Source organism: Patella vulgata, chromosome 5, assembly GCF_932274485.2.
Source record: "Patella vulgata chromosome 5, xgPatVulg1.2, whole genome shotgun sequence".
NCBI lineage: Eukaryota > Metazoa > Mollusca > Gastropoda > Patellidae > Patella > Patella vulgata.
This window is the reverse complement of record NC_065883.2, coordinates 25,437,134-25,457,909: the sequence shown is the minus strand read 5'-3', so window position 1 is coordinate 25,457,909 and position 20,776 is coordinate 25,437,134. Positions and strand designations below refer to the sequence as shown.

Genomic DNA, 20,776 nt, shown 5'->3' with positions numbered 1-20,776 from the left:
TATTACACTTGCACCTTGGATGGTTTAAGTGCTCTTTAAAAGCACATTATTGTTAGGGCCAATGAGCAGCATATTATTGTTGAAGGTAGTGCTTGGCTTAAATTATTAAGAAAGAAGTGTCTATATATACTTACTGTATCATCTATTATCTTCTGTAAATCTCGTGTTTGTGTTGATAATTTATTGTTAGTATCTTCTAACTGTTTTATTCTATTATCTTTATTAGCACTCTATAAAATAAGAAAATATACATTAAGAAAAATCATTTAAGCTATTTTTGGAAAAATACAGGACTACTTTAAAGATTGTAAATGTACCTCCAGCATTTTAAAATTTGCAGTCATTGATAATGTCTAGTTTTCCAGTTCATTACAAACCACATTCGGATAAAAAAGTTTTTAGCATAAGATTTTTATCATAATAATATAATCTAGATTCAAATTCAATTTAAATAAATCATTTAAAACATTAACTTACACTGGAAGATTGTTGAGAGAGATTGACCACATAAGTGTTAGCTTGTTTTTCGAATGAGGTCATCCATTCTTTATGCCCCTGAAATGCAATTATAACTCCAGTAATCATATAGCTTACACCATAATACCAAATAATACCAGAATTAAATCTAAAGTGCAAACTTATCTCAAGATATACAGTTAGTAAGGGGAGACAACTCTGCTTCAAAGTCCTTTTAGTCATATTATCTCCCCTTAGACCACAACACTAAAATTCACCTGTTGCTAATGCTATGTTCTGCTAACTGAAATGAACTTACCAATTTCTCATTTACAGATATAGACGGGAACAACCTTTGTAATACCCCTTTATCTAAAGATTCTACTTCTCTTGATAAATTACTGGCCTTCTCCTATAATAAATAGAAAACATTGTAAAGCAACTTACAAGATCCTTCAAACATAAAAGCCACATTCAAATCATAGAGAAACTATTTAAAGATAATATTGTATTAAACACAAGTCAACCAAATGTTATCTTTACAACATAATTATTTGATGTAAATAAACATTTTGTGCGGTATACACTTTTTCGTGTCAAACGACCATCCAAATGAATTAACCAACATTTCAGAATAATTAAGGAAAATCTTTGAATACAATCACAGACAAAATAAATAAGAACAATAAAGCGGCAAAAAATAATTGGCAGATTTTTAAGACCATAATACAAAATAAAATAATATAGTTGAAAATTTAATGGTATTGGCAAGGCATTGAGAGATCAAGAAAATGAGATTCTTTTTAACAAGGGACTTAACAGTAGTATATATTTTTTACCATGTCTTTTCAAATTATCAACTGATTACTGCGCAAAGAAAGAGAATGAGTTTACCAATTTGTTAATACATCCACCATTTCAAGACTAATAATGTTAATGTTAATTTCAATTTCTATGTAATAACACGTGCAATGCACTAGAGGTTTAGGAGAAATTTTAACCTTTTCCTGAAACATCTTAAGATTACCTTAGACTACATGCTTCAGTCCCAATTTTTTGTCATAATAAAAATAATTTGAAGTTATTTTTCCATTACCATCAGATAGATATGATACCACTGCCCTTTAAAATACTGATTTGACATATTTGACATGTCAGTCAGTATATTAATCTATTCACCAAGTATTACACTATATTGATAACTACTGTTTATTATATCTAAATCAGCATATTGATCGTATGTCTATATTACAAATCAATATCACAGCTGTTACAAACTTTAACCTTTTTATGAAAATACGGAAGTCAAAAGCTAATGCATTTTTATTTTACATCACAAAATATTAGTAGCCAGTAGGGTGATTTTTTTTTTAGCTATTTAGTGAAACTTAATCATCATACACGAATGTTATAGTCCACTCGACACAAACCAGGTCATTTTAGGACTAACATATGGTTCAATTTTATTGCAATAATTCGCTTGCATGTATGGGTCTTTAGCAGTGGGAGGAAACCAGAGGGCCTGGAGAAAACCCACAAGGTTGGACAGGCAATCATACTCCTCGTCACGTACCAGCAGGGAATCGAAACCATGCAACTTGACTCAATGACAAACCACTAGACTCCCCAATTCCCTAATATCAAAGAAATGATTGTGATGATTTATGATCCACTGCATAATACTTACATGCTTCTGATTAACATTAATAAAAAGTAAAATAACAGAGTATTAGATTTACAACCATGTAAAACATAGTTATATTCTGTTTTTTAGATTTATAACAAGAAGTTGTTAATGGGATGAAATGTTTTTCTATGCATTGAGTTATAATAAGGGTTATGCAACTTAGTTATAATGAACATGAATACAATAAGCTGGATAAATAAACAACACACAAAAACAGTAAATGTATTAAATTAGACCCACTGCCAACTTCTATGCCAATTTAGATACAGTCTGATTCTAGGAATTCACAGACACTCTAAATAGCAACAAGTGCCAAAAACAAATCTAATATTTGAAATAACAGTCGTTAAAAGCAAACGTGTCTAGCTAAATTTTTGTAGAATTTTCAAGTTACAGTGCAAAAACTTGACAGACAAAAAATGGTTTGTGCTCCCCGCCCTACCTGCATGACAGTGGAAGTTAGGACAATGTCAGCAAAAAAATTAGTATGTTATAATAAAACCATGAAGCTCACATGCATCAAAGCTCTAGTTTAATAATCAATAAATATTTAAATTTAAAAAAAAAAAAGGCTTATAATATATTAGAAATAAAAATCTGAAAAATTTTTATATGAAAGATTTTATCATTTTAGCTAACTGATTAATAAACTGATGAAAGCAGACATGAAAGGTGGAAAAAAAATAAATATCTGATCACTGTTTATTTAATTTACCCTGGAATTTTTAACAGCGCTTTCAACTTTTTCAACCACTGATTTCTCAGTTTTTTCTAAAGCTTCCATGGCTTTCCAATTCTTTTCACGAAGTTCCTGAAATTAATTTTTTGTTTTTCGTCTACAATTTTTATCACACAAAAACAGAGTTTTCAGATAGATATGCATGCAGAAATAACTGTTATCCTTAAAGGACCTAAGTCCGTAACTCAAAATCCTCCAAAATCTTCGACATCGAAAACACGAATTATTGGTCAATTTAAATCAACATTGATGATGTAAACTTACCGGGAAAAGATGAGCTTCTGATATCCGATATTTAAGATAAAATAATTTTTTTAACATTGGTACACGAATCGTGTACCATAATGTGCTTCAGCCCCAGTTGTATTGAGAGACTCGAGGGACGAGGCTAGACACATTGCACCAAATCAAATGGAGTTATGTAGACTAGAATAACTAGACGCTAGAAATTTGCACTCGATTGAGATTGCTGACTTATTTCGCCGAACATAACTGATTTGAAATTGGAGTAAAAACGGAAACCATTAAATGTAAATCAGTTTATATACATTCATATTACAGTATTATATGCGTTGCGACCCACTTTTGTGAATTTCTAGGTCCCAAATGTTAGCGATTTAGCTCCTTTAATGTAAACCTTGTTAGGGTATACAAGTCCTTTTTTTTCAAACTAATAACCTTAAAATGTTTAGAACAATTGGTAAATTCATATATTATAATCAATCAATAATGTAAATCCTGATCATATGGGGATAAAACATATTCTTCAAGAGCAGAACTCGACGTGATTGAACTTTAAAAAAAAAAAAATATAGATCTTAACGAGGTTTTTACTCATGAAAAGAAAATGAGCCAAAAGACTGATGATTAAACAGGGCTTAAAGTAACATGCCAACTGTCATACAGGTGACAAGTCACTTCTGGCAAATTACGGCCTTTGCATTTGAAAGAATGATGTTCCACTCTAGTAAAGACAAGCGGTTGCAAGGTATGTATAAACCTTGAGCCTGTTTTTCAAACTGATATTATCTGTGTACTAGCCTAATTTAATAATGTCAACTTGCTAAAATTAATTTCTATTCTATTGATTTATATATATCTGATAAAATATCTCACACTTTACACAATCACAAGTCTTTTAGCTTATATTCAGCCCTGATAGAAATATGGATTATAACAAGCTAATGTGCAATGTTAAAGTTGAATTAAGCTCAATCTATAGGTTTCTTAACTATACATCCTTTTTTGTTAGCTACTGTGACAATCCATGTTACACGTTAAATAAAATAACTACATATCGAAAGTCGATAACACTACTGTTGAAAATGGTGCAAAAGCAATTCCTTAGCAGTATTTACATCTAGAATATACATTGATTAAATCATGTGAATATGTAAAGAGACGGAGAGAAATGGGGTTTAACGTCCACTCGACACAAACTAGGTCATTTCAAGACTAACACATGGATCAATTTTATTTCAATAATTTGCTTGTGCGTAGGAGTCTTTAGCAGTGCAAGAAACCGGAGGACCTAGAGAAAACCCACGAGGTTGGACAGGCGACCCTACTCCTTGTCATGTACAAGTGGGGAATCGAAACCACACCACTTGACTCAATGACAAACTTGATGATGCAACGCACATGCATTAACCATTCGGCCAAAACCCCCACCCCATATGTAAAGATAGAGTAATTTTGTTAGAATCAATTGTAAGTATTTATATAGTAGGATGTTAAACCCCATTTCATTTCAAATAGTTAAATATCAATATAAGTAATACATTTTCTAAAGCTGCTGACCATCATTTGATGGATTTTGCAAACTACAAAGGTACAATAAATTGAAAATTACACAACATTCGGCATCCTAAGTAGATGATATAAATAGACAAGCCAGTGTTGTGGGTAAAATCTTTTGAAATATGTCTTTTTTAATCCAATTACTTTGTTGTTTTTTCACAATTTAATTAAATAAAAGATAAAAGTATTAATTAGTTAGTTTAATTAGCATAAATGAGACTATATGTAATAACATGTATCAAAGAATAGTTAGTAGTTATTAAATACGTCATGCCAATATGCTTCATCACAATACCCTCCTACTTCTATTTAGAGCTTATTTATTATTATAATATTAAATCACAAATACTGTAGTGTATCCAGAAGTTTATTTTTTTTAAAATGCTCATTTATAAAATGCTCATTTCATGGCACACTTTTGTCTGCTGTGGATCAATTTGCAGTAACTTAATGTTGCAACTATAATTTGTTTGACAGGAATTGATAAGAGGATATTGTGTTCTAAAATATTGCAATCTCAACTTTGTCATCAAATTATATTTAATAGTCTGAAATGGGGAACATAACACTTTTCTAAACAAATTTATTTTTAAATGTCTTTTCTTTATATAAATTTAGGTAAATGATGACAATGTAACATTTCTCCAATTCAAATAAATAACAGCACCACATCAAAGCAATAAGTATATACTTACATTATTTTTCTTTTTCTGGGTCTCTAATTGTTCTTGTAAATTACCAACTTCTGATTTCTGATTAGCTAGTTCTGCTGTTAATCGTGTTAATTCTTTCACTTTTTCTGCAAGACTGTAAATACAATTATCTCCCATTTAAAACAATAATCACACTTTTTTGTTATTACGTAAAACAAATACACATCCACCTAAATTGTTTGTGGTCTGGGAAAACATAAGGGGGGGGGGGGGGGTAGTGGTCCAACGTGTGCGCTTTAGATTATAAGATCCATCAAGTGGGGTCCTCTTCTTTCCTGCTAAAGACCCCTACGAGCAAGCAAGATATTGAAATAATATTGTACCATTTATTAGGTCTGAAATGATCTCAATTGTGTTGAGCCTTTTCTTCTCTAGTTCTCCTCTCTCTTCCTTATCTTTCTCCCTGTACTACATATTTTAATATCCTTTTTTTCATAATGTTATATTACTGGCTTTTTCTTGGACTTCACTGCTGTGTTTTTCTTTCCATGATCAAAACTACAGACTACAGATCAGGTTCTTTCTACGTTTTATTCTTCTAACAATCTGAGGCAATTGGTAATCACAATTCTCCCCCGTTCTAAAGAATGGTATCTGGCTTGTTATAGCATTTATGATGGTCTGCACGAGTTTTCCCCAATTCTACCCCCGCTCTCTCTTTAATAGGTATCTATTCTTTTGTCTGCGGTATTTACATAAAAGACTGATAACAGCTAAATTACAAATATGGAAAGGACATGCACCATACCCTGGATATCGTCAGGGATTGTTACCTAATTTGGTCAACAAATATGATATACGATTTATAACAAAGAAACATGTAAATGACCAACATGTTCATTAATCTATAGCTCAGTTAACGTATTAAAACAACCAGCATGACTTGCTATATCTTGATTATCAATTTTAGAATCAATAATTGGTTAAAGATCACAATATGGTTAATGTTACCGCCATCATATTGTAACACTTAGCTGTCACCCGATAAACAACTGTTTTTTTAAAAACAACACAATTTATATGGAAAACAATCACTTTTTTATAGACATATAACATGATGTTTCGAAAAAGTATTCTCTTATCAAAACATTGTGCTATAAGTCAATAAATAAACCAGAGATTGTTTTCCATATAAATTGTGTTGTGTTTTTTTAATGTGCTCAATTGCTAAATGCCACTCAAGGATTATAACTGTTTTTATCATAAGTACAAAGCAATTTCATTATCCCTTAATTTAAATTTTCTATGCTACATAACTTACATGCTTTCATGTTCTTCCAATTTTATAAGATTTTTATCTACAGTGTGTTCATTATGAATATCACCATTGGGGGCTCCAGATGGTGCATTAGGTGCAGCTTCCTGTCCCTCGCCAGCTTGACGTTCTTTAGTTGTCTTCATTTCCTCAGCTAAAGCCATATTTTCATGTCGCATAACCTACAAACAATATTTCATAGAACTACATGTAATTAAAACTCAGTCATTTAAATTATTATTTATTTTTTTGAATCATCATCATAATGTCTGAAAATAATACAAAATCAGCTTAAATTGAAATTTTGATCATGGATGAACTAGAAACTCAAAGTGCTCCCCAAAAGAAAATCTACCACTTTTCAACATTTAAAATAAAATTGTGCACATTTAGGAAACACAAGTGCAGATGGACACACAAAGGGTAAGAGAGAGTTTGCTTGAAACCAAAAAAAAAGAAAGGTTTTGTTTGATTCATAATAACAATTTGACAAAGAAATAAATGAACATTTAAATAAACCTTTATAAGTTTTATGAATATGAAAATATTAATTGTACCTCGATTTCTTTCTTGAGTTCTGAATATCTCTGATTTGAATCAGATAATTGTTTTTCCAGATTTTTAACATTTCCCTCCAATTCACTTGATTTTCGGTTGGCTTGCTGAAGATATTCAAACCGAAACACAATGTCATTTAAATTATTATCATGCAATACTCTTGCTGAATAAAGATGAGATTCATGCTTTGCCTTAAGAGCATTTAATATTCCAAAAGATATGCCTCTAGACAGGGTCTGACATTAACTTTTTCAGCCTTTGGGCAAGTAGTTCAACGATTTTACTATCCAGAAAATGAAATTGCTTGTCCTAAGATACAAATTGTTAAAATTTTGCTTTGTGTGTTAAATATATGATAGGTTGGGTTGTGTGTTTTCTGAAACAAATGTATGAGGATATTTCTTATGTTGGCTTATTTATAGTGCTCAAGCTGAATGGTAAAATGGCACAGGTAAAAAGGGTACAGAGTACAGGTTGAAAATTCAGAACAAATGGTACAATGCTGAAATATGCAGAAAAATGAAGGTTCAATTTTCGAACTCAACCATCATTAGGGTGTAATGGTGATATATTCAAAGTTTTTTTTAAATTGGATAAAAATGTGATTTTTCGTACAATCAAGGGCCATAATTCAGGAAGTTACAATCTGATATGCGTGAATATCGAAATTTACCAAGATCTTTCGGTTATAAACATATATTTCAAGTTTCCTCAAAATCAGATCAAAATTGTGACATCTACAGGGTCTGATTTTCATGAAATTCAAACTCAACAGTAGTTACGGTGATATATTCGAATGTTTTTTTTTGAATCAGATAATAATTGTGACCTCTAGAGGGACCACAAGCAAAAAATGTGCTTCTTCGTATAATCAGGGGCCATAATTCAGGAAGTTACGATTCGATATGTGCAAATATCTAAAGGAACCAAGATCTTTGGGTTATATAAACATGCATTTTAAGTTTCATCAAAATCAGATGAAAATTGTGACCTCTAGAGTGTCCATAAGCCAAAAATGTGATTTTTCCTACAATCAGAGGCCATAATCCGATACATGCCAATATCGAAAGGAACTGCAACCTTTTGGAGATAAACCTATATTTCAAGTTTCGTCAAAATCGGATAAGAATTGTGATCTGTAGAGTGTCCACAAACAAATTGTGGATGGAAAGACGGATGGATGGACTGACGGACATCCAGTCCGACGACAATATACATCCACATGAAAATGTGGGCGTATAAAAATTGTCCTGATCATTAGTTCTTTAAAGGATCTAAACCTGTAACTCAATATTTTCTATAATACTGGAAATTAAAAACACAAATTAGAATTCAATATTGGTCCATTTCAAACCATATTGATGTTGTTATGTTGCCAATATTTAAGACACAATGAACATTCCAAAACCTGTACACGAGTCATCTACCCTATCGTTTCAGGCGCAAAAGGAATGAACAAAGAAAAACATATCCTAAATTACAATGCGGCAGTAAATAGTAATGGCCGATTCATAAATGATAAAATAGTAATAAAAAAAAATGTGAAGAATGGGCTAATTAGGCATAAACGATTGTCTTCAATTTGGACTATTCGTGTATTTCAATTTTTTTTAAAAATTGAATATAAATCACTTGATATGCACTATTACATTTATATGTACTTTTAGAGCCATTTATGATTCCAAAGAATTAGAGCCAAACACCCTTTAATTACTTTATTATCATTTAAGTTGTTGAGTAAAGTTCTCCTGGTCACATTAGAATTTTCTTCATTGTTTTTTTATCAGGATTTGATGTATCAGGTAAACTTTTATGCATTGATGGCAATCGATAATTGCATCCATAAATTTGTCTGACACTGAAACTCAGCATTTGAATTTTAATTCATTGTTGTAAATATTGGATATAAATTCTGTAAATGTGTCAGATGAGTAACCAAATTAGTACGAGTGCCCACCTAGATTATGTATTCGACAATATTATTTTGTAATTAATTATCAAAATCAAAAGTACATGTCAACAAATATTTGTAGGGCGCTCGGAACTGTAAAACTTCTGTTTCAGCAACATGCGACAGAAGAAAAGATATATATTAGATATCTGAGACAAAAATTGACTTTCTTGTGTTTACAATAAATCCAAACAAACTTTTGTTATGACGGTTTCTGTTCTCCGGGCAACAGTTAATGTCGAGCCCTGCCAGATATAATCAGAAAAGAAAACAGCAATATGATCAGGGTGCAAAATCAGGGCCGGCGGAAGCAATTCTTGATTGGGGGACTTCCATCCTATGTCCTTATAGGCATGAATCCAGGGGTCGCAATAACCTGGAGAAAAGAGTACTTGCGGCCAAATTATTGGGCCTAAAAACAGAGGTCCGAAACAGTGGACGACCTACGGGCAGTTATTCGAGAAAATAATTTTGGCTTGTATATAATCATATTATTTGTAATCATTGTTTGGGTTGGAGCCTATTTTTTGGTGGAGGATTTAAAGATAGTTCTTCTGATCTCTGCTCTTATGTCATAAATTTCTAACACTGATTATGACAATACTGAAAGTTAAATTTTTGTTTGTTTTTTTTAATCAACTTACTTCCTGCTTATTGGTAAAATAATATATTTCACATCTTTTGAAGTGCAAAATTTATTTACTGTTTACTTGATATAGAAGGAAAACAATCAAAATCATGAACACAGAAATGAAAATCACACAGAATTTGAAAATCAACCAAAAAAGTACCACCCAAGAAAAAAACTAAATACATGTAGTACAGAACGACATATTTATCACAAATCTAACCTGTAATTTTCCCTCCAATTCTTTTGTGACGTCGGCAGCAGATAAATGTGTGTTCAATTCCTGGAGCTGCTTTTTCAATGATGAACACTCATTCTCGGCAGATTTCAAAGCTCCATTAGCTTTTTGTAAATCAGCAGAAGCTTTTTTCAAATCATTATTCAGTGTAGTATTTTTTTGGTCAGCTCTTCTTAATTCTTTGTTCACTTCGTCCATTTTCTTATTCATAATAGCTTCTGTATCTTTCTATAAATCAAAATCCAAAAATACAAGCCAACAGTGAGGCTGATGTCCCCCGCCGAAATAGGAAAATAATTAGAGGACACATATAAATTTATCACAAATTATCTTTTACAAAGTATTGAACAATCAAACAGTATATCTTTACTTATAGTCTAACAATCAAAGTAGGAGAGTTATTGTTTTCCAAAGTCTCGACCAATCAAATTGCGTATCGCTCTGCTTACCCTGAGCAGAAAATGCTCATTATCAAACTTAGTCAAGGTATTACTGTAATGAAACTATACACCAAGTTTCATCAATCTCACTTAATTAGAACTAAAGTTATCGTGTCCCAAAGCATCAACCAATCAAATTGCTTATCTCTGCTTACCCTAAGCGGAAAATGCTCATCTTCGAACTCCATCAAGGCATTGACCTAATCAACACATACACCAAGTTTGAACATTCTAGCTCAATTAGGAAGAGAGTTATCGTGCCCCAAAGTATCAACCAATCAAATTGCTGCTTACCCTGAGCAGAAAATGCTCATTATCAAACTTAGTCAAGGTATTACTGTAATGAAACTATACACCAAGTTTCATCAATCTCACTTAATTAGAACTAAAGTTATCGTGTCCCAAAGCATCAACCAATCAAATTGCTTATCTCTGCTTACCCTAAGCGGAAAATGCTCATCTTCGAACTCTATCAAGGCATTGACCTAATCAACACATACACCAAGTTTGAACATTCTAGCTCAATTAGGAAGAGAGTTATCGTGCCCCAAAGTATCAACCAATCAAATTGCTTATCTCTGCTTACCCTAAGCGGAAAATGCTCATCTTCGAACTCCATCAAGGCATTGACCTAATAAACACATACACTAAGTTTGAACATTCTAGCTCAATTAAAAGTTATCGTGTCCCAAAGCATCAACCAATCAAATTGCTTATCTCTGCTTACCCTGAGCGGAAAATGCTCATCTTCGAACTCCATCAAGGCATTGACCTAATCAACACATACACCAAGTTTGAACATTCTAGCCCAATTAGGAAGAGAGTTATCGTGTCCCAAAGCATCAACCAATCAAATTGCTTATCTCTGCTTACCCTAAGCGGAAAATGCTCATCTTCGAACTCCATCAAGGCATTGACCTAATAAACACATACACCAAGTTTGAACATTCTAGCTCAATTAGGAAGAGAGTTATTGTGTCCCAAAAAGTGTGACGGACAGACAGACGGACGGACAGACGGACAGACAGACGGACAGACAGACGGACGGACAGACGGACGAACCCATTTTAATAGTCCCCTGCTTTCTTCGAAAGGCGGGGGACAAAAATGAAATGGGGTTCAACATCCTACTGTTCTGCTCCGACTGGGCTAATGAAGATTGGCATGTCATACAGTGTGCTATGAAAGAAATTTTGCCCAGGCAGCGGCATTACAGCCTACTCTTGTATCAAATTCCAACTGTCAAGCGATCTTTTATGTGCACGCCAATGTTTATACGGAACCTCGGTTTTTCGTTCCATCCAAATGACTAGACAGCTGTTCTTGTCAGGCCCTCGGTCCTACACCACTGACAAATCACTCAATTGCGTTCAGACAATGTAAACAAGTTGGCACCACCTATTGGTTAAAATCTTTAGATGGGCCTGTTTTTAACCCAATTGAATCCAGGCCAATGATTATCCACCATTAATATGTTAGTTTTGTTTTCTTATTAAATTAATGTTATATAAACAATTTGATAGTGTATTAAGCCATGAAATATTAAGATATTGTCATTTGTCACAAAAATGTACACAATCAGGATCAACTGGTCTCATTTGAAAATATTTGCTTTGGGATCTTATCACATGAAAATGAGTTTATAATTTTGGTTTTATGAACTTTAACCTGGGTGAGCCTAAGCTAAGAATGATGGAAACAAAAAAAAAAAATTAAAAGATCAAATAAATACCCTTTACGATTACATAAAATATAATAATTTATTTTTCATCTCAGTAAAATCATGTGAGAGGAAATAACACTTCACTAAGGAAATCTAAATGTATAGTTTTGTTAATGGCTAGATGTTTATAAAACTAAAGCTACTTACATGGCCAGATTCAAATTGTCGGATCTGTTCTTCATATTTAGCAATTTTACTTTCCTGTATTTTACGGTTATTTTCACTTGCAGTTAGTTTGACTGCATTACTGTTTAGTTCTTTCTCCATAATATTGGCCTTCTGTCTTATACTGCTAAATTCAGCTTGAGATACAGTATCAGTTCTATAATAATACACATATTATATATATATAGTATATAATCTACATTGAAATGTTAAGTGATCCTACTAAACATCAGCTTCATGTATCTGCGTTAGACAATAGTGTATAAATGTAGTAATTATAAACGAGAATCAACACCATTTCTGTTGCAGTTTAATGTTAAATACAAGGACAAAATTACAGTAAAATTAACTTACTTTGTTTTTGTAAGATTACTTAAGGTATCTTGAAGTATTTTATTCTCCTGAAAAAAAAAATAATCATACATTAGGATTGTCCTTATTTTGCAAAATTTTGAAAAGTTAAGGGGATACCCTCAATTTGTTGGAATTGATGAGAAAAAAAAAATGAAAAAAAAATAAATAAAAGAATAAAAAAATTTTTTTTTAGAGGGTGCTACTAGCTATCAAAGTTCAAACAAAATGTGATTTTTTGCATTTTTTAATTTTTATTTTTATGGAACAAAGTTAAATATGAAAATAAATGTTATTTCCTGGTTAATTAGAATGTGAACAAGACAAAAATAATATTTATAAAGCCACACAAGCGATTCCAGTGTTTTATACTGAGGTTTGAAAATTGGCGAAATCAAGATTTTTCAGGGAAATTGTATCTTTTTCCTAGACCTTTACTTCTAACCCTTATGTGGTGGCTTCCAGTGCAAACCAAAGGGTCTGTCCTCGGACTGATCTTGTTTAGTTTATACACTAAACCACTTGTCTCATAGTAAGACATGAATTATTATTTCATCTATATGTGAATAATACACAAAGCTGAATATTGAAACTTGTATTGCAGACATAAAAATTTGGATGAACAATAATTTTTTTTTAAACATAATGCAGATAAATCAGAATATTTGGTTATTGGGTCTTCTTTAAACAGGAAAAAGTTAAAACTTTGATCTAAAGTTAAACTTTGATCTGTCGATACAAGCAGGAAATAGTTGCATTGTCACTTCTTAGTCAGCCAGAAATATTGGTGTAATTTTTAATTCAAACTTTTATTTGGAGAGAGAGAGAGAAATGGGGTTTAACATCCACTCGACACAAACTAGGTCATTTCGGGACTAACATATGGTTTAATTTTATTTCAATAATTCGCTTGCGCGTAGGGGTCTTTAGCAGTGGGAGGAAACCGGAGGACCCGGAGAAAACCCACGAGGTTGGACAGGCGACCCTACTCCTTGTCACGTACAACCGGGGATTCGAAACCACGCCAGTCGACTCAATGACAGGCTTTATGATACAGCGCGCGCACGCAAACCATTCAGCCATCCAACCCCCCTCTTTTATTTGGAAAATCACAAACAAAATCTGTAAAACAATTTACTTTAATCTTAGAAACATAGCTAAAATTGTCGTGGACAATTACAGTCTTCAAGTGATAATTTGCTCCATATTGAGAAAAATGCCAATCTTGTCAGTGTCAAAAAGCAAAAAACGTGATTTTTGAACAATCGGGGGCCATAATCCATGAAGTTCTGGTCCGATACATGCCAATATCGAAAGGAACAAAGATTTTTGGGAGATAGACCTATATTTCAAGTTTCGTCAAAATCAGATAAAAAATGTTAATGTAGAGTGTCCACAAACAAATTGTGGACGGATGGACGGACGGGACGATGGCATAATACACCCACATGAAAATGTGGGTGTATAAAAATGCCAAAATGTCACATTTTGTTTGAATTTTGATCGACGGTAGCACACTCTACAAAAAAATTAATTTTTTTTTTAATTTTTTTCTCATCAATTTCAACATAAACTGAGGGTAGCCCCTTAAAGATACATTAGTTAAGAGTTGGTCATTCTTGCTATAATAATTCAAAAATATATGATAAAAAAAGAAAATATTGAAAATTTCATTCAAATTACTTCATTCTCAGCCAAGTTATCATTGTTTGTAGTTTTGACAAGATGTGTGCGCACAGTGGTAACCAGGGCACTGGTAAAATCGGGACTTAGCCTCGCTTTCCCATTTTTAAATTAAATTTTTAAATGGCGAACCATTTTAATCTAGTTAAAATCTCGAGTATCCGATGCCATCGAGAGTCGATTATGATCTTGTTTTGTTAATAAATGTCTAATTAATAGTTTATATAACATTTCAGGCCTAAAGAAAGACCTGCAATAGGCAGATTTAGCTCTTGCATAATGTATGTTTAGCTCTTGCATAATGTATGTTTAACTTTTCAAAATTTTGCAAAATAAGGACCACCCTATTTTGTTTTAATCTCTAGATTAAACAACCAAATAAATATGTTATCAAAGAAAGACATCACTGATAGATCTGAATTTCTTTTGCGGTCTACACACATAAACTAAAATTTTCTATAAATTGCTTGATCTCTGAGAATATTAAACTATAGACAATCATAAGCATGGCTTACCTCAGTTAATTTTTGCATATTTCTATCTGTACTAGATTCTGATTGTCGAAGTCGAACCTGTAGATTGTTAAGTTCAGAAGCATGTTTTTCGTGAATATGAGCAAGTCGAGCATGTAGAGCAGTCATTTCATTATTCTGAACATCAAGTTTTTCCTTGTAAGCTTTTTCCAGTGCTGCATATTTAGCTTTTTCTGCATTTAAATCTTGACGGATTTCTTTTACTTTATTATTTGATGACATAGCCAATTGTTGTTCTATAAAAAGAAAATTTACAAGGATTAGTTCAGATATTAAAAGAATAAAGATATTAATTAACAACAAGTTATTTTTCTAATTAACCAAATATTTACCAGTAAACATGTATCAGATAGAAGACAATTTGACTGAAAGCTGACGAAAACGATCTCGTTAAAAGCTAGGAAAATAAATGTTAATACCTTGTTGTAGAGCTCTCTCTTTATCTTCAAGCTGTTGTTTAAGAAGGGATAAACCATCACCTTTTTGTCCTTTCTGGCTTTTCTGAAATTTACAATAATAAATCAATATATATTTCTGTTTCCAACATCAAAAATAATTTGTAGAAAAAGCTATATATATTATCAAATAATTTATTTGTTTCAAATCATCATATATGTAGCCTAATAAATGAGGTGCACTGTTTAAATCAATTGTATACATTATCAAGTAGTTCATAGAAAAAAGCAGATTTAGAAAAATAATCACTATGTACCATAAGCTAATGATAAACAATCATCAAATAGCTAATGATAAACAATCATCAAATAGCTAATGATAAACAATCATCAAATAGCTAATGATAAACAATCATCAAATAGCTAATTATGATAAACAATCATCAAATAGCAAATGAACAGGTAATGTACATGTATAGAAAAACAATGATAATCAAATATATATGCGGCATATTCTGTATACTTTGAATTCAATCAAGTCCTATTAAGTCAAGCAAGACTATTCAATATAATGTTATTTCTGCATATATGCATAATTCAACGTTAGAGGTAAGCGATATCCCTGGAAACAGATATCGTGATATTTTCAAAACATATCGCGATATAATCACTTTGCAATATTTTATAAAATGTCAATAATTTCAGTTTATCACCTTTTAAATTTAAATAAACATGTTTAAAAAGTTGGAATTTCCTCCCGGAATATTCACATGGCACTTTCTAGTCAATATTATTAAAAGGTTTTAGCATAAATACAGTACCGAATTTACAAACAAAAGTTAATGAGCTGGTTCAAACAGATTGATATAGCCACGAAGACTTGCTAACAATGTTGGTTTATGTTTTTGTTGTAATTTCAATTTCCAATATATTAATTATATTTTATTTAAATTAGGAATATGAAGGAGGCACAGAAAAAAACGAAAAAAAACATTTTTTTAAAAAAAAAAAGTTGCTTTCTTTCGGCCATGCATATTTTAACAGCTACAGGTACGATTGAATGCTATTCATTTACCCTTGCAAACTCATGTTTTCTCATTCAAGCGTATGCCTCCTTGAAAATGCATTTTACAATACAACAATACAAACATAAGAACTATGTCAAAACGTATCCAGTATGATAATCAGTTTACCAGTACTCTCTATAGTTGGCATTATTTATATTTCTGCTATATCAAAACTTGTTTCAATCAGAAAATCAAATGATTCGTATGGAAAATCAAAGTATCGGTATGAACAATTCGTCAAAATTCAGAGAAAATGATCAGAAGCAGGGATAATTCTTATGGTATCGTCGTTTGGAAAAGTGAGCGAGAAGTCACGTGACGAAAACAAAGCAGGAATGAACAGTCATGAGTTTACAACAGAATTTATTCATCACCAAGCAATAAATTATTGTATATAATCTAAAAGGGAAGTCATTTTTTCAATATTTATGTTAAATATCATCCAGAAAATCAAAACTGCAATACATCACGGTATTTTCGATTTTTCGATATTTTTCTGAAGACAGTATTTTTGACAGTTTCTATTTCTATGACAGTTTTATATCAAAAAACAAATATTGCCCAACTCTATTCAACGTTTAAAAAAATTCAGACAAATATTAAAGAATTACCTTGTTCCATTCTGAGTTGACATCAATTGATCCACCTTGTTTGTTTAATAAAATATCAATTAAACTCTGTATATCAACATCATTTAATGTGGCATTCTTTACAGAGTTAATCAGTGGTGAACAGCTAGTTGTTTCTACAAAATACATAAACATTGACAAATTAATAATGAAAACAATGCAATAATAAAACAAGATTGTAATACTCAGTAAGCTACATATAGAACCTGTATGTTATTGAAAGGATCGTACAATGCTAAAGGAATAACAAGCTTGAATATAATAAGGTAAATATAGAATTTAAACCATAAAATAATAAAGAACATATAAGGTAGACAATGAATCCAGTAGACGTGGTACAAGGGTTATTCAGCGAACTGGATGTATGAGATGTGTTGTTGACGTTTGGGAAAGTAGGACGAGGGGAAATGTGTAGGGAGTGAAGTGCTGTAAAGGGATAGTTAGATGTATTATGAATGGTTAGAGTGGCTGTGGTGTTACGGTGAAATACTATGCCGCCACCGTAACACCACAGTTTTATGATTTGTTAGACAGGAGTGATGTAATGGGTGTCAACAACTGGGTATGCTGGTACCGTCGCAACGTAGCCGTGAAATATATATTGTGGGGGGGGGGGGGGGGAGGGCGGAAACAGAAAAATATACAGTGTTGACAGTATGTGCCAGGCATGAGGCTGCGCAGACCGAGCGGCAGCTCGATAGGGAGTGTGTGGGAGGGTCACCCTCATAAAAAATTTTTTTTTTAAATTTCAGTTTTCTGTAAGCAGTGAAAACACTATTTTGGCATTGTTTGCGGGGTTAAACCTAAAAATCACATTAATACACCTATTGCACGATGTTGTGAAACTAGCTGACGAAGACAGCTCGGGCGGCGATTGTTCGACTTGGGGCTGCTCTGTCAGTATCTAACAAACGCATTTAGTTCGCGTACAACTTTTAAAAACCGAATGTCAGTATGGTATTTCTCACATAATTGGTTATCGCAAAAACAGAGTAAACTGAAAGCGAGTAATCTCGACTCAAACCTATAGCCTATAGCCTACACTCGTCACTAGGCTTCCTATATTATTGTTTGTGGACAGTTTACTACTCAGTGATAAGCCTGCGCCGCAAAAAGAGGTCTCGCCTTTTATTATTAGTATAATGACTTCCTCATGTGCGGCAGGTTAGTTTGCTTCTAAAAACACTGTTTTCCGTTCCAAAAAATACAAAAGTAATTTTCTACCAGATGACCATGGTTCTTTTCACCGAGACTAGATAATTTCTCTCGGTGTAAGGATATAGCTATGGATAAGTTCATACAAGGTCAATAAATCCGCGGTCACTTCGGGTCACACTGTTGAGAAAATAAACCGATGGGTTTGTTTAGTAGCAAATCGAGCGTGAATGAGTTTGTACTGAAAAATTTTTGAGTGATATGTATGAACTGTCTTCACACATTCGGTTTATAATTAGCGATACACAGGTACAGTGGCAAGTGTTGTACTTCACAGACTGTTTACCTCCGAACTACCTCCGCACGAAATCCCGGATTTGGGTACTTGTTAAAAGAAAAAGAAATAGTACCTGTGCGCATGCCAGTAAAAAAAAAACTAAGAGTTCGCGCATAAAAATGCCCGAACGTACCAGGCGCCAGGTCATCAAGACATAGATATACTTCTTAAACTTAAATTACTTCCAAATATCTTAATTACACCGTATTGAAAATTTTAACATTTATTTTAATTTTGAAAATATTATATTAGTACATGTATGTTTAACTGATTTCTAATTCTATATTAATATCACTGACATATTCAAAGATATTATCTGATATATTTTTCATTTTAATCTTCTAAATTACGTAAATAACACCTTTCAATCTACAAAAAACGATAACATTGATTGGCCTATCATGTTGATAGAAGTCATTAATCACAGTAAATAATTAAATATACACATACACTTTACCATTGGTTTTAACACTTATTAATAAGTCAATAAATAATACTTTATACCAAATATTCTAATATGTTTGTGGTTTCCAAAATCAAAACCTGTCTTCTCGAAATACGGTAGCCACCCACAGTGGCTAAGTGAGTAAGAGAGAGAGAAATAGGGTTTAACATCCACTTGACACAAACTAGGTCATTTTGGTTCAATTTTATTTCAATAATTTGCTTACGGGTAGGAGTCTTTCTTTAACAGTGAGAGGAAATCGGAGGACCTGGAGAAAACCCATGGGGTTGGACAGGCAACCCAACTCCTTGTCACATACAACTGGGGAATCAAAACCACGCCAGTTGACTCAATGACAGATCTTATGATACAGCACGCATGTGCTAACCATTCGGCCATTCAATCCCGCAAGTAAGACATTGGCTCGCTAACCTGGAGGTCCAATGTTCGATCCCTGCTTTGGCCAAGAAAGTTCATCAGGATTTTCCGGCATGGTTCCCCCCTTGTCAGTGGTGCAGGACAGGGGCAACGCATAGTTGTTCGGGTGGCATGAAAAAAAAGAGCTTCCGTTTACACATTGGTGTACAAGATACCTTGGCAGTTGGAATTTGGTACAAGAGTGGGCCATAGCACCACTGTCCGGGTAAAATTTCCCTCACAGCACACTGTCTGGTGTATGCCCGTCTTCATCAGCCCAGTCGGAGCAGAACAGTGGGGCATTATACCCATTTAATTTTATTTCACTTTTCTCAAAACGGAAACAGACATGGTAACTGCTGATTATATGAAGTACATGTCACATATAGAAAAAAATTTGGTCGTTCAGAAGGATATGCTGCACAAATCTTTTCTGATCACATTTATGATATACATACATGTACATGTAGATCTAAAAGAGACTCAGAGAAGAACTTAATAATTTTGCATTAAGCCTTATTAAAGTAAAACAGACAGAAATAATCCAGAAAGAGTGGAAATATTCTGGTAAAGCATTCTAAAAACTTTATTTCTCTAGACAGTATGTAAATATTGTATTCATTTTCAGAGACTCAGAGAAGAACTTTATAATTTTCCATTAAGTCTTATTACAGTAAAACAGACTAAAATAATCCTGAAAAGAGTTGAACTATTCTGGTACATGAAGCATTCTAAAAACTTTATTTCTCTACACAGTATGTAAGTACCGCATACATTTTCATTACAAAAATAGATTGAAGAGAAACAGGTATTTAACAATATCTATGATGAATGACAGCAGGATGACATATTTATTTAGATACACCCAAATAAACAAATAAAAGTTTGAACTAGTCCAGGGCCTAAATTCTTGTGAGAATCTCTTCAATGGAAAGAATATCAAATTACCCACAGACATTCATCAGAATGAAAAGAAAAGATAGGTTGCCAGGCAACGAAACATACGCCACAACAGCTTAACCGTCTGAGCGGTGAACAAGGGGTGTCGCATATTTAATCTTTTGTAGGTAATGAGGGGCCTTTACAAGACAATTTCACGCAGATTGTAATTTTCGTCCTTTGAGGGTTCACACAATGCTATAAACTGAAACAAGGGTCTTAACTCTAAAAGTAATGTACATTGAGTGTTGAAATTTGACGGCCTATTTAGTTTTACTAATTTGAATAATGCATATAAATTTCATACAGATCGGATGATGACTCATGTTCTCAAGCATTCACAATGTTCATAAAGGTAAAACAAGAGCCATAATTTTAGAAGCAATTGAAGGTAATTGCTGAAATTCAATAGACTTTTTTGTTTCACTAACTCAAATGATGTCCTAACAGCGTTCACAGGGTTCAATAAAGT

General features: G+C 32.7%; 1 protein-coding gene across 6 annotated transcripts in view; it reads right to left on the bottom strand.

Moving 5' to 3' along the window:
• LOC126821534 (ribosome-binding protein 1) overlaps window positions 1-20,776 on the bottom strand; it is a 39,144-nt gene that overhangs the window by 12,612 nt on the left and 5,756 nt on the right. For 5 of the 6 annotated variants that reach the window (XM_056100760.1, XM_050549981.2, XM_056100763.1 and 2 more), the window contains exons 3-15: window positions 16,994-17,127; window positions 15,340-15,421; window positions 14,903-15,156; window positions 12,708-12,754; window positions 12,336-12,510; window positions 10,011-10,253; window positions 7,208-7,312; window positions 6,657-6,832; window positions 5,378-5,489; window positions 2,859-2,954; window positions 776-868; window positions 478-555; window positions 135-230 (exon numbers count right to left, since the gene is read on the bottom strand). In XM_056100760.1, coding sequence (XP_055956735.1) covers window positions 135-230; window positions 478-555; window positions 776-868; window positions 2,859-2,954; window positions 5,378-5,489; window positions 6,657-6,832; window positions 7,208-7,312; window positions 10,011-10,253; window positions 12,336-12,510; window positions 12,708-12,754; window positions 14,903-15,156; window positions 15,340-15,421; window positions 16,994-17,127 — 1,691 coding nt within the window. The remainder of the gene's footprint in view (window positions 1-134; window positions 231-477; window positions 556-775; window positions 869-2,858; window positions 2,955-5,377; window positions 5,490-6,656; window positions 6,833-7,207; window positions 7,313-10,010; window positions 10,254-12,335; window positions 12,511-12,707; window positions 12,755-14,902; window positions 15,157-15,339; window positions 15,422-16,993; window positions 17,128-20,776) is intronic. The other variant, XM_056100764.1, reaches the window with a different exon arrangement.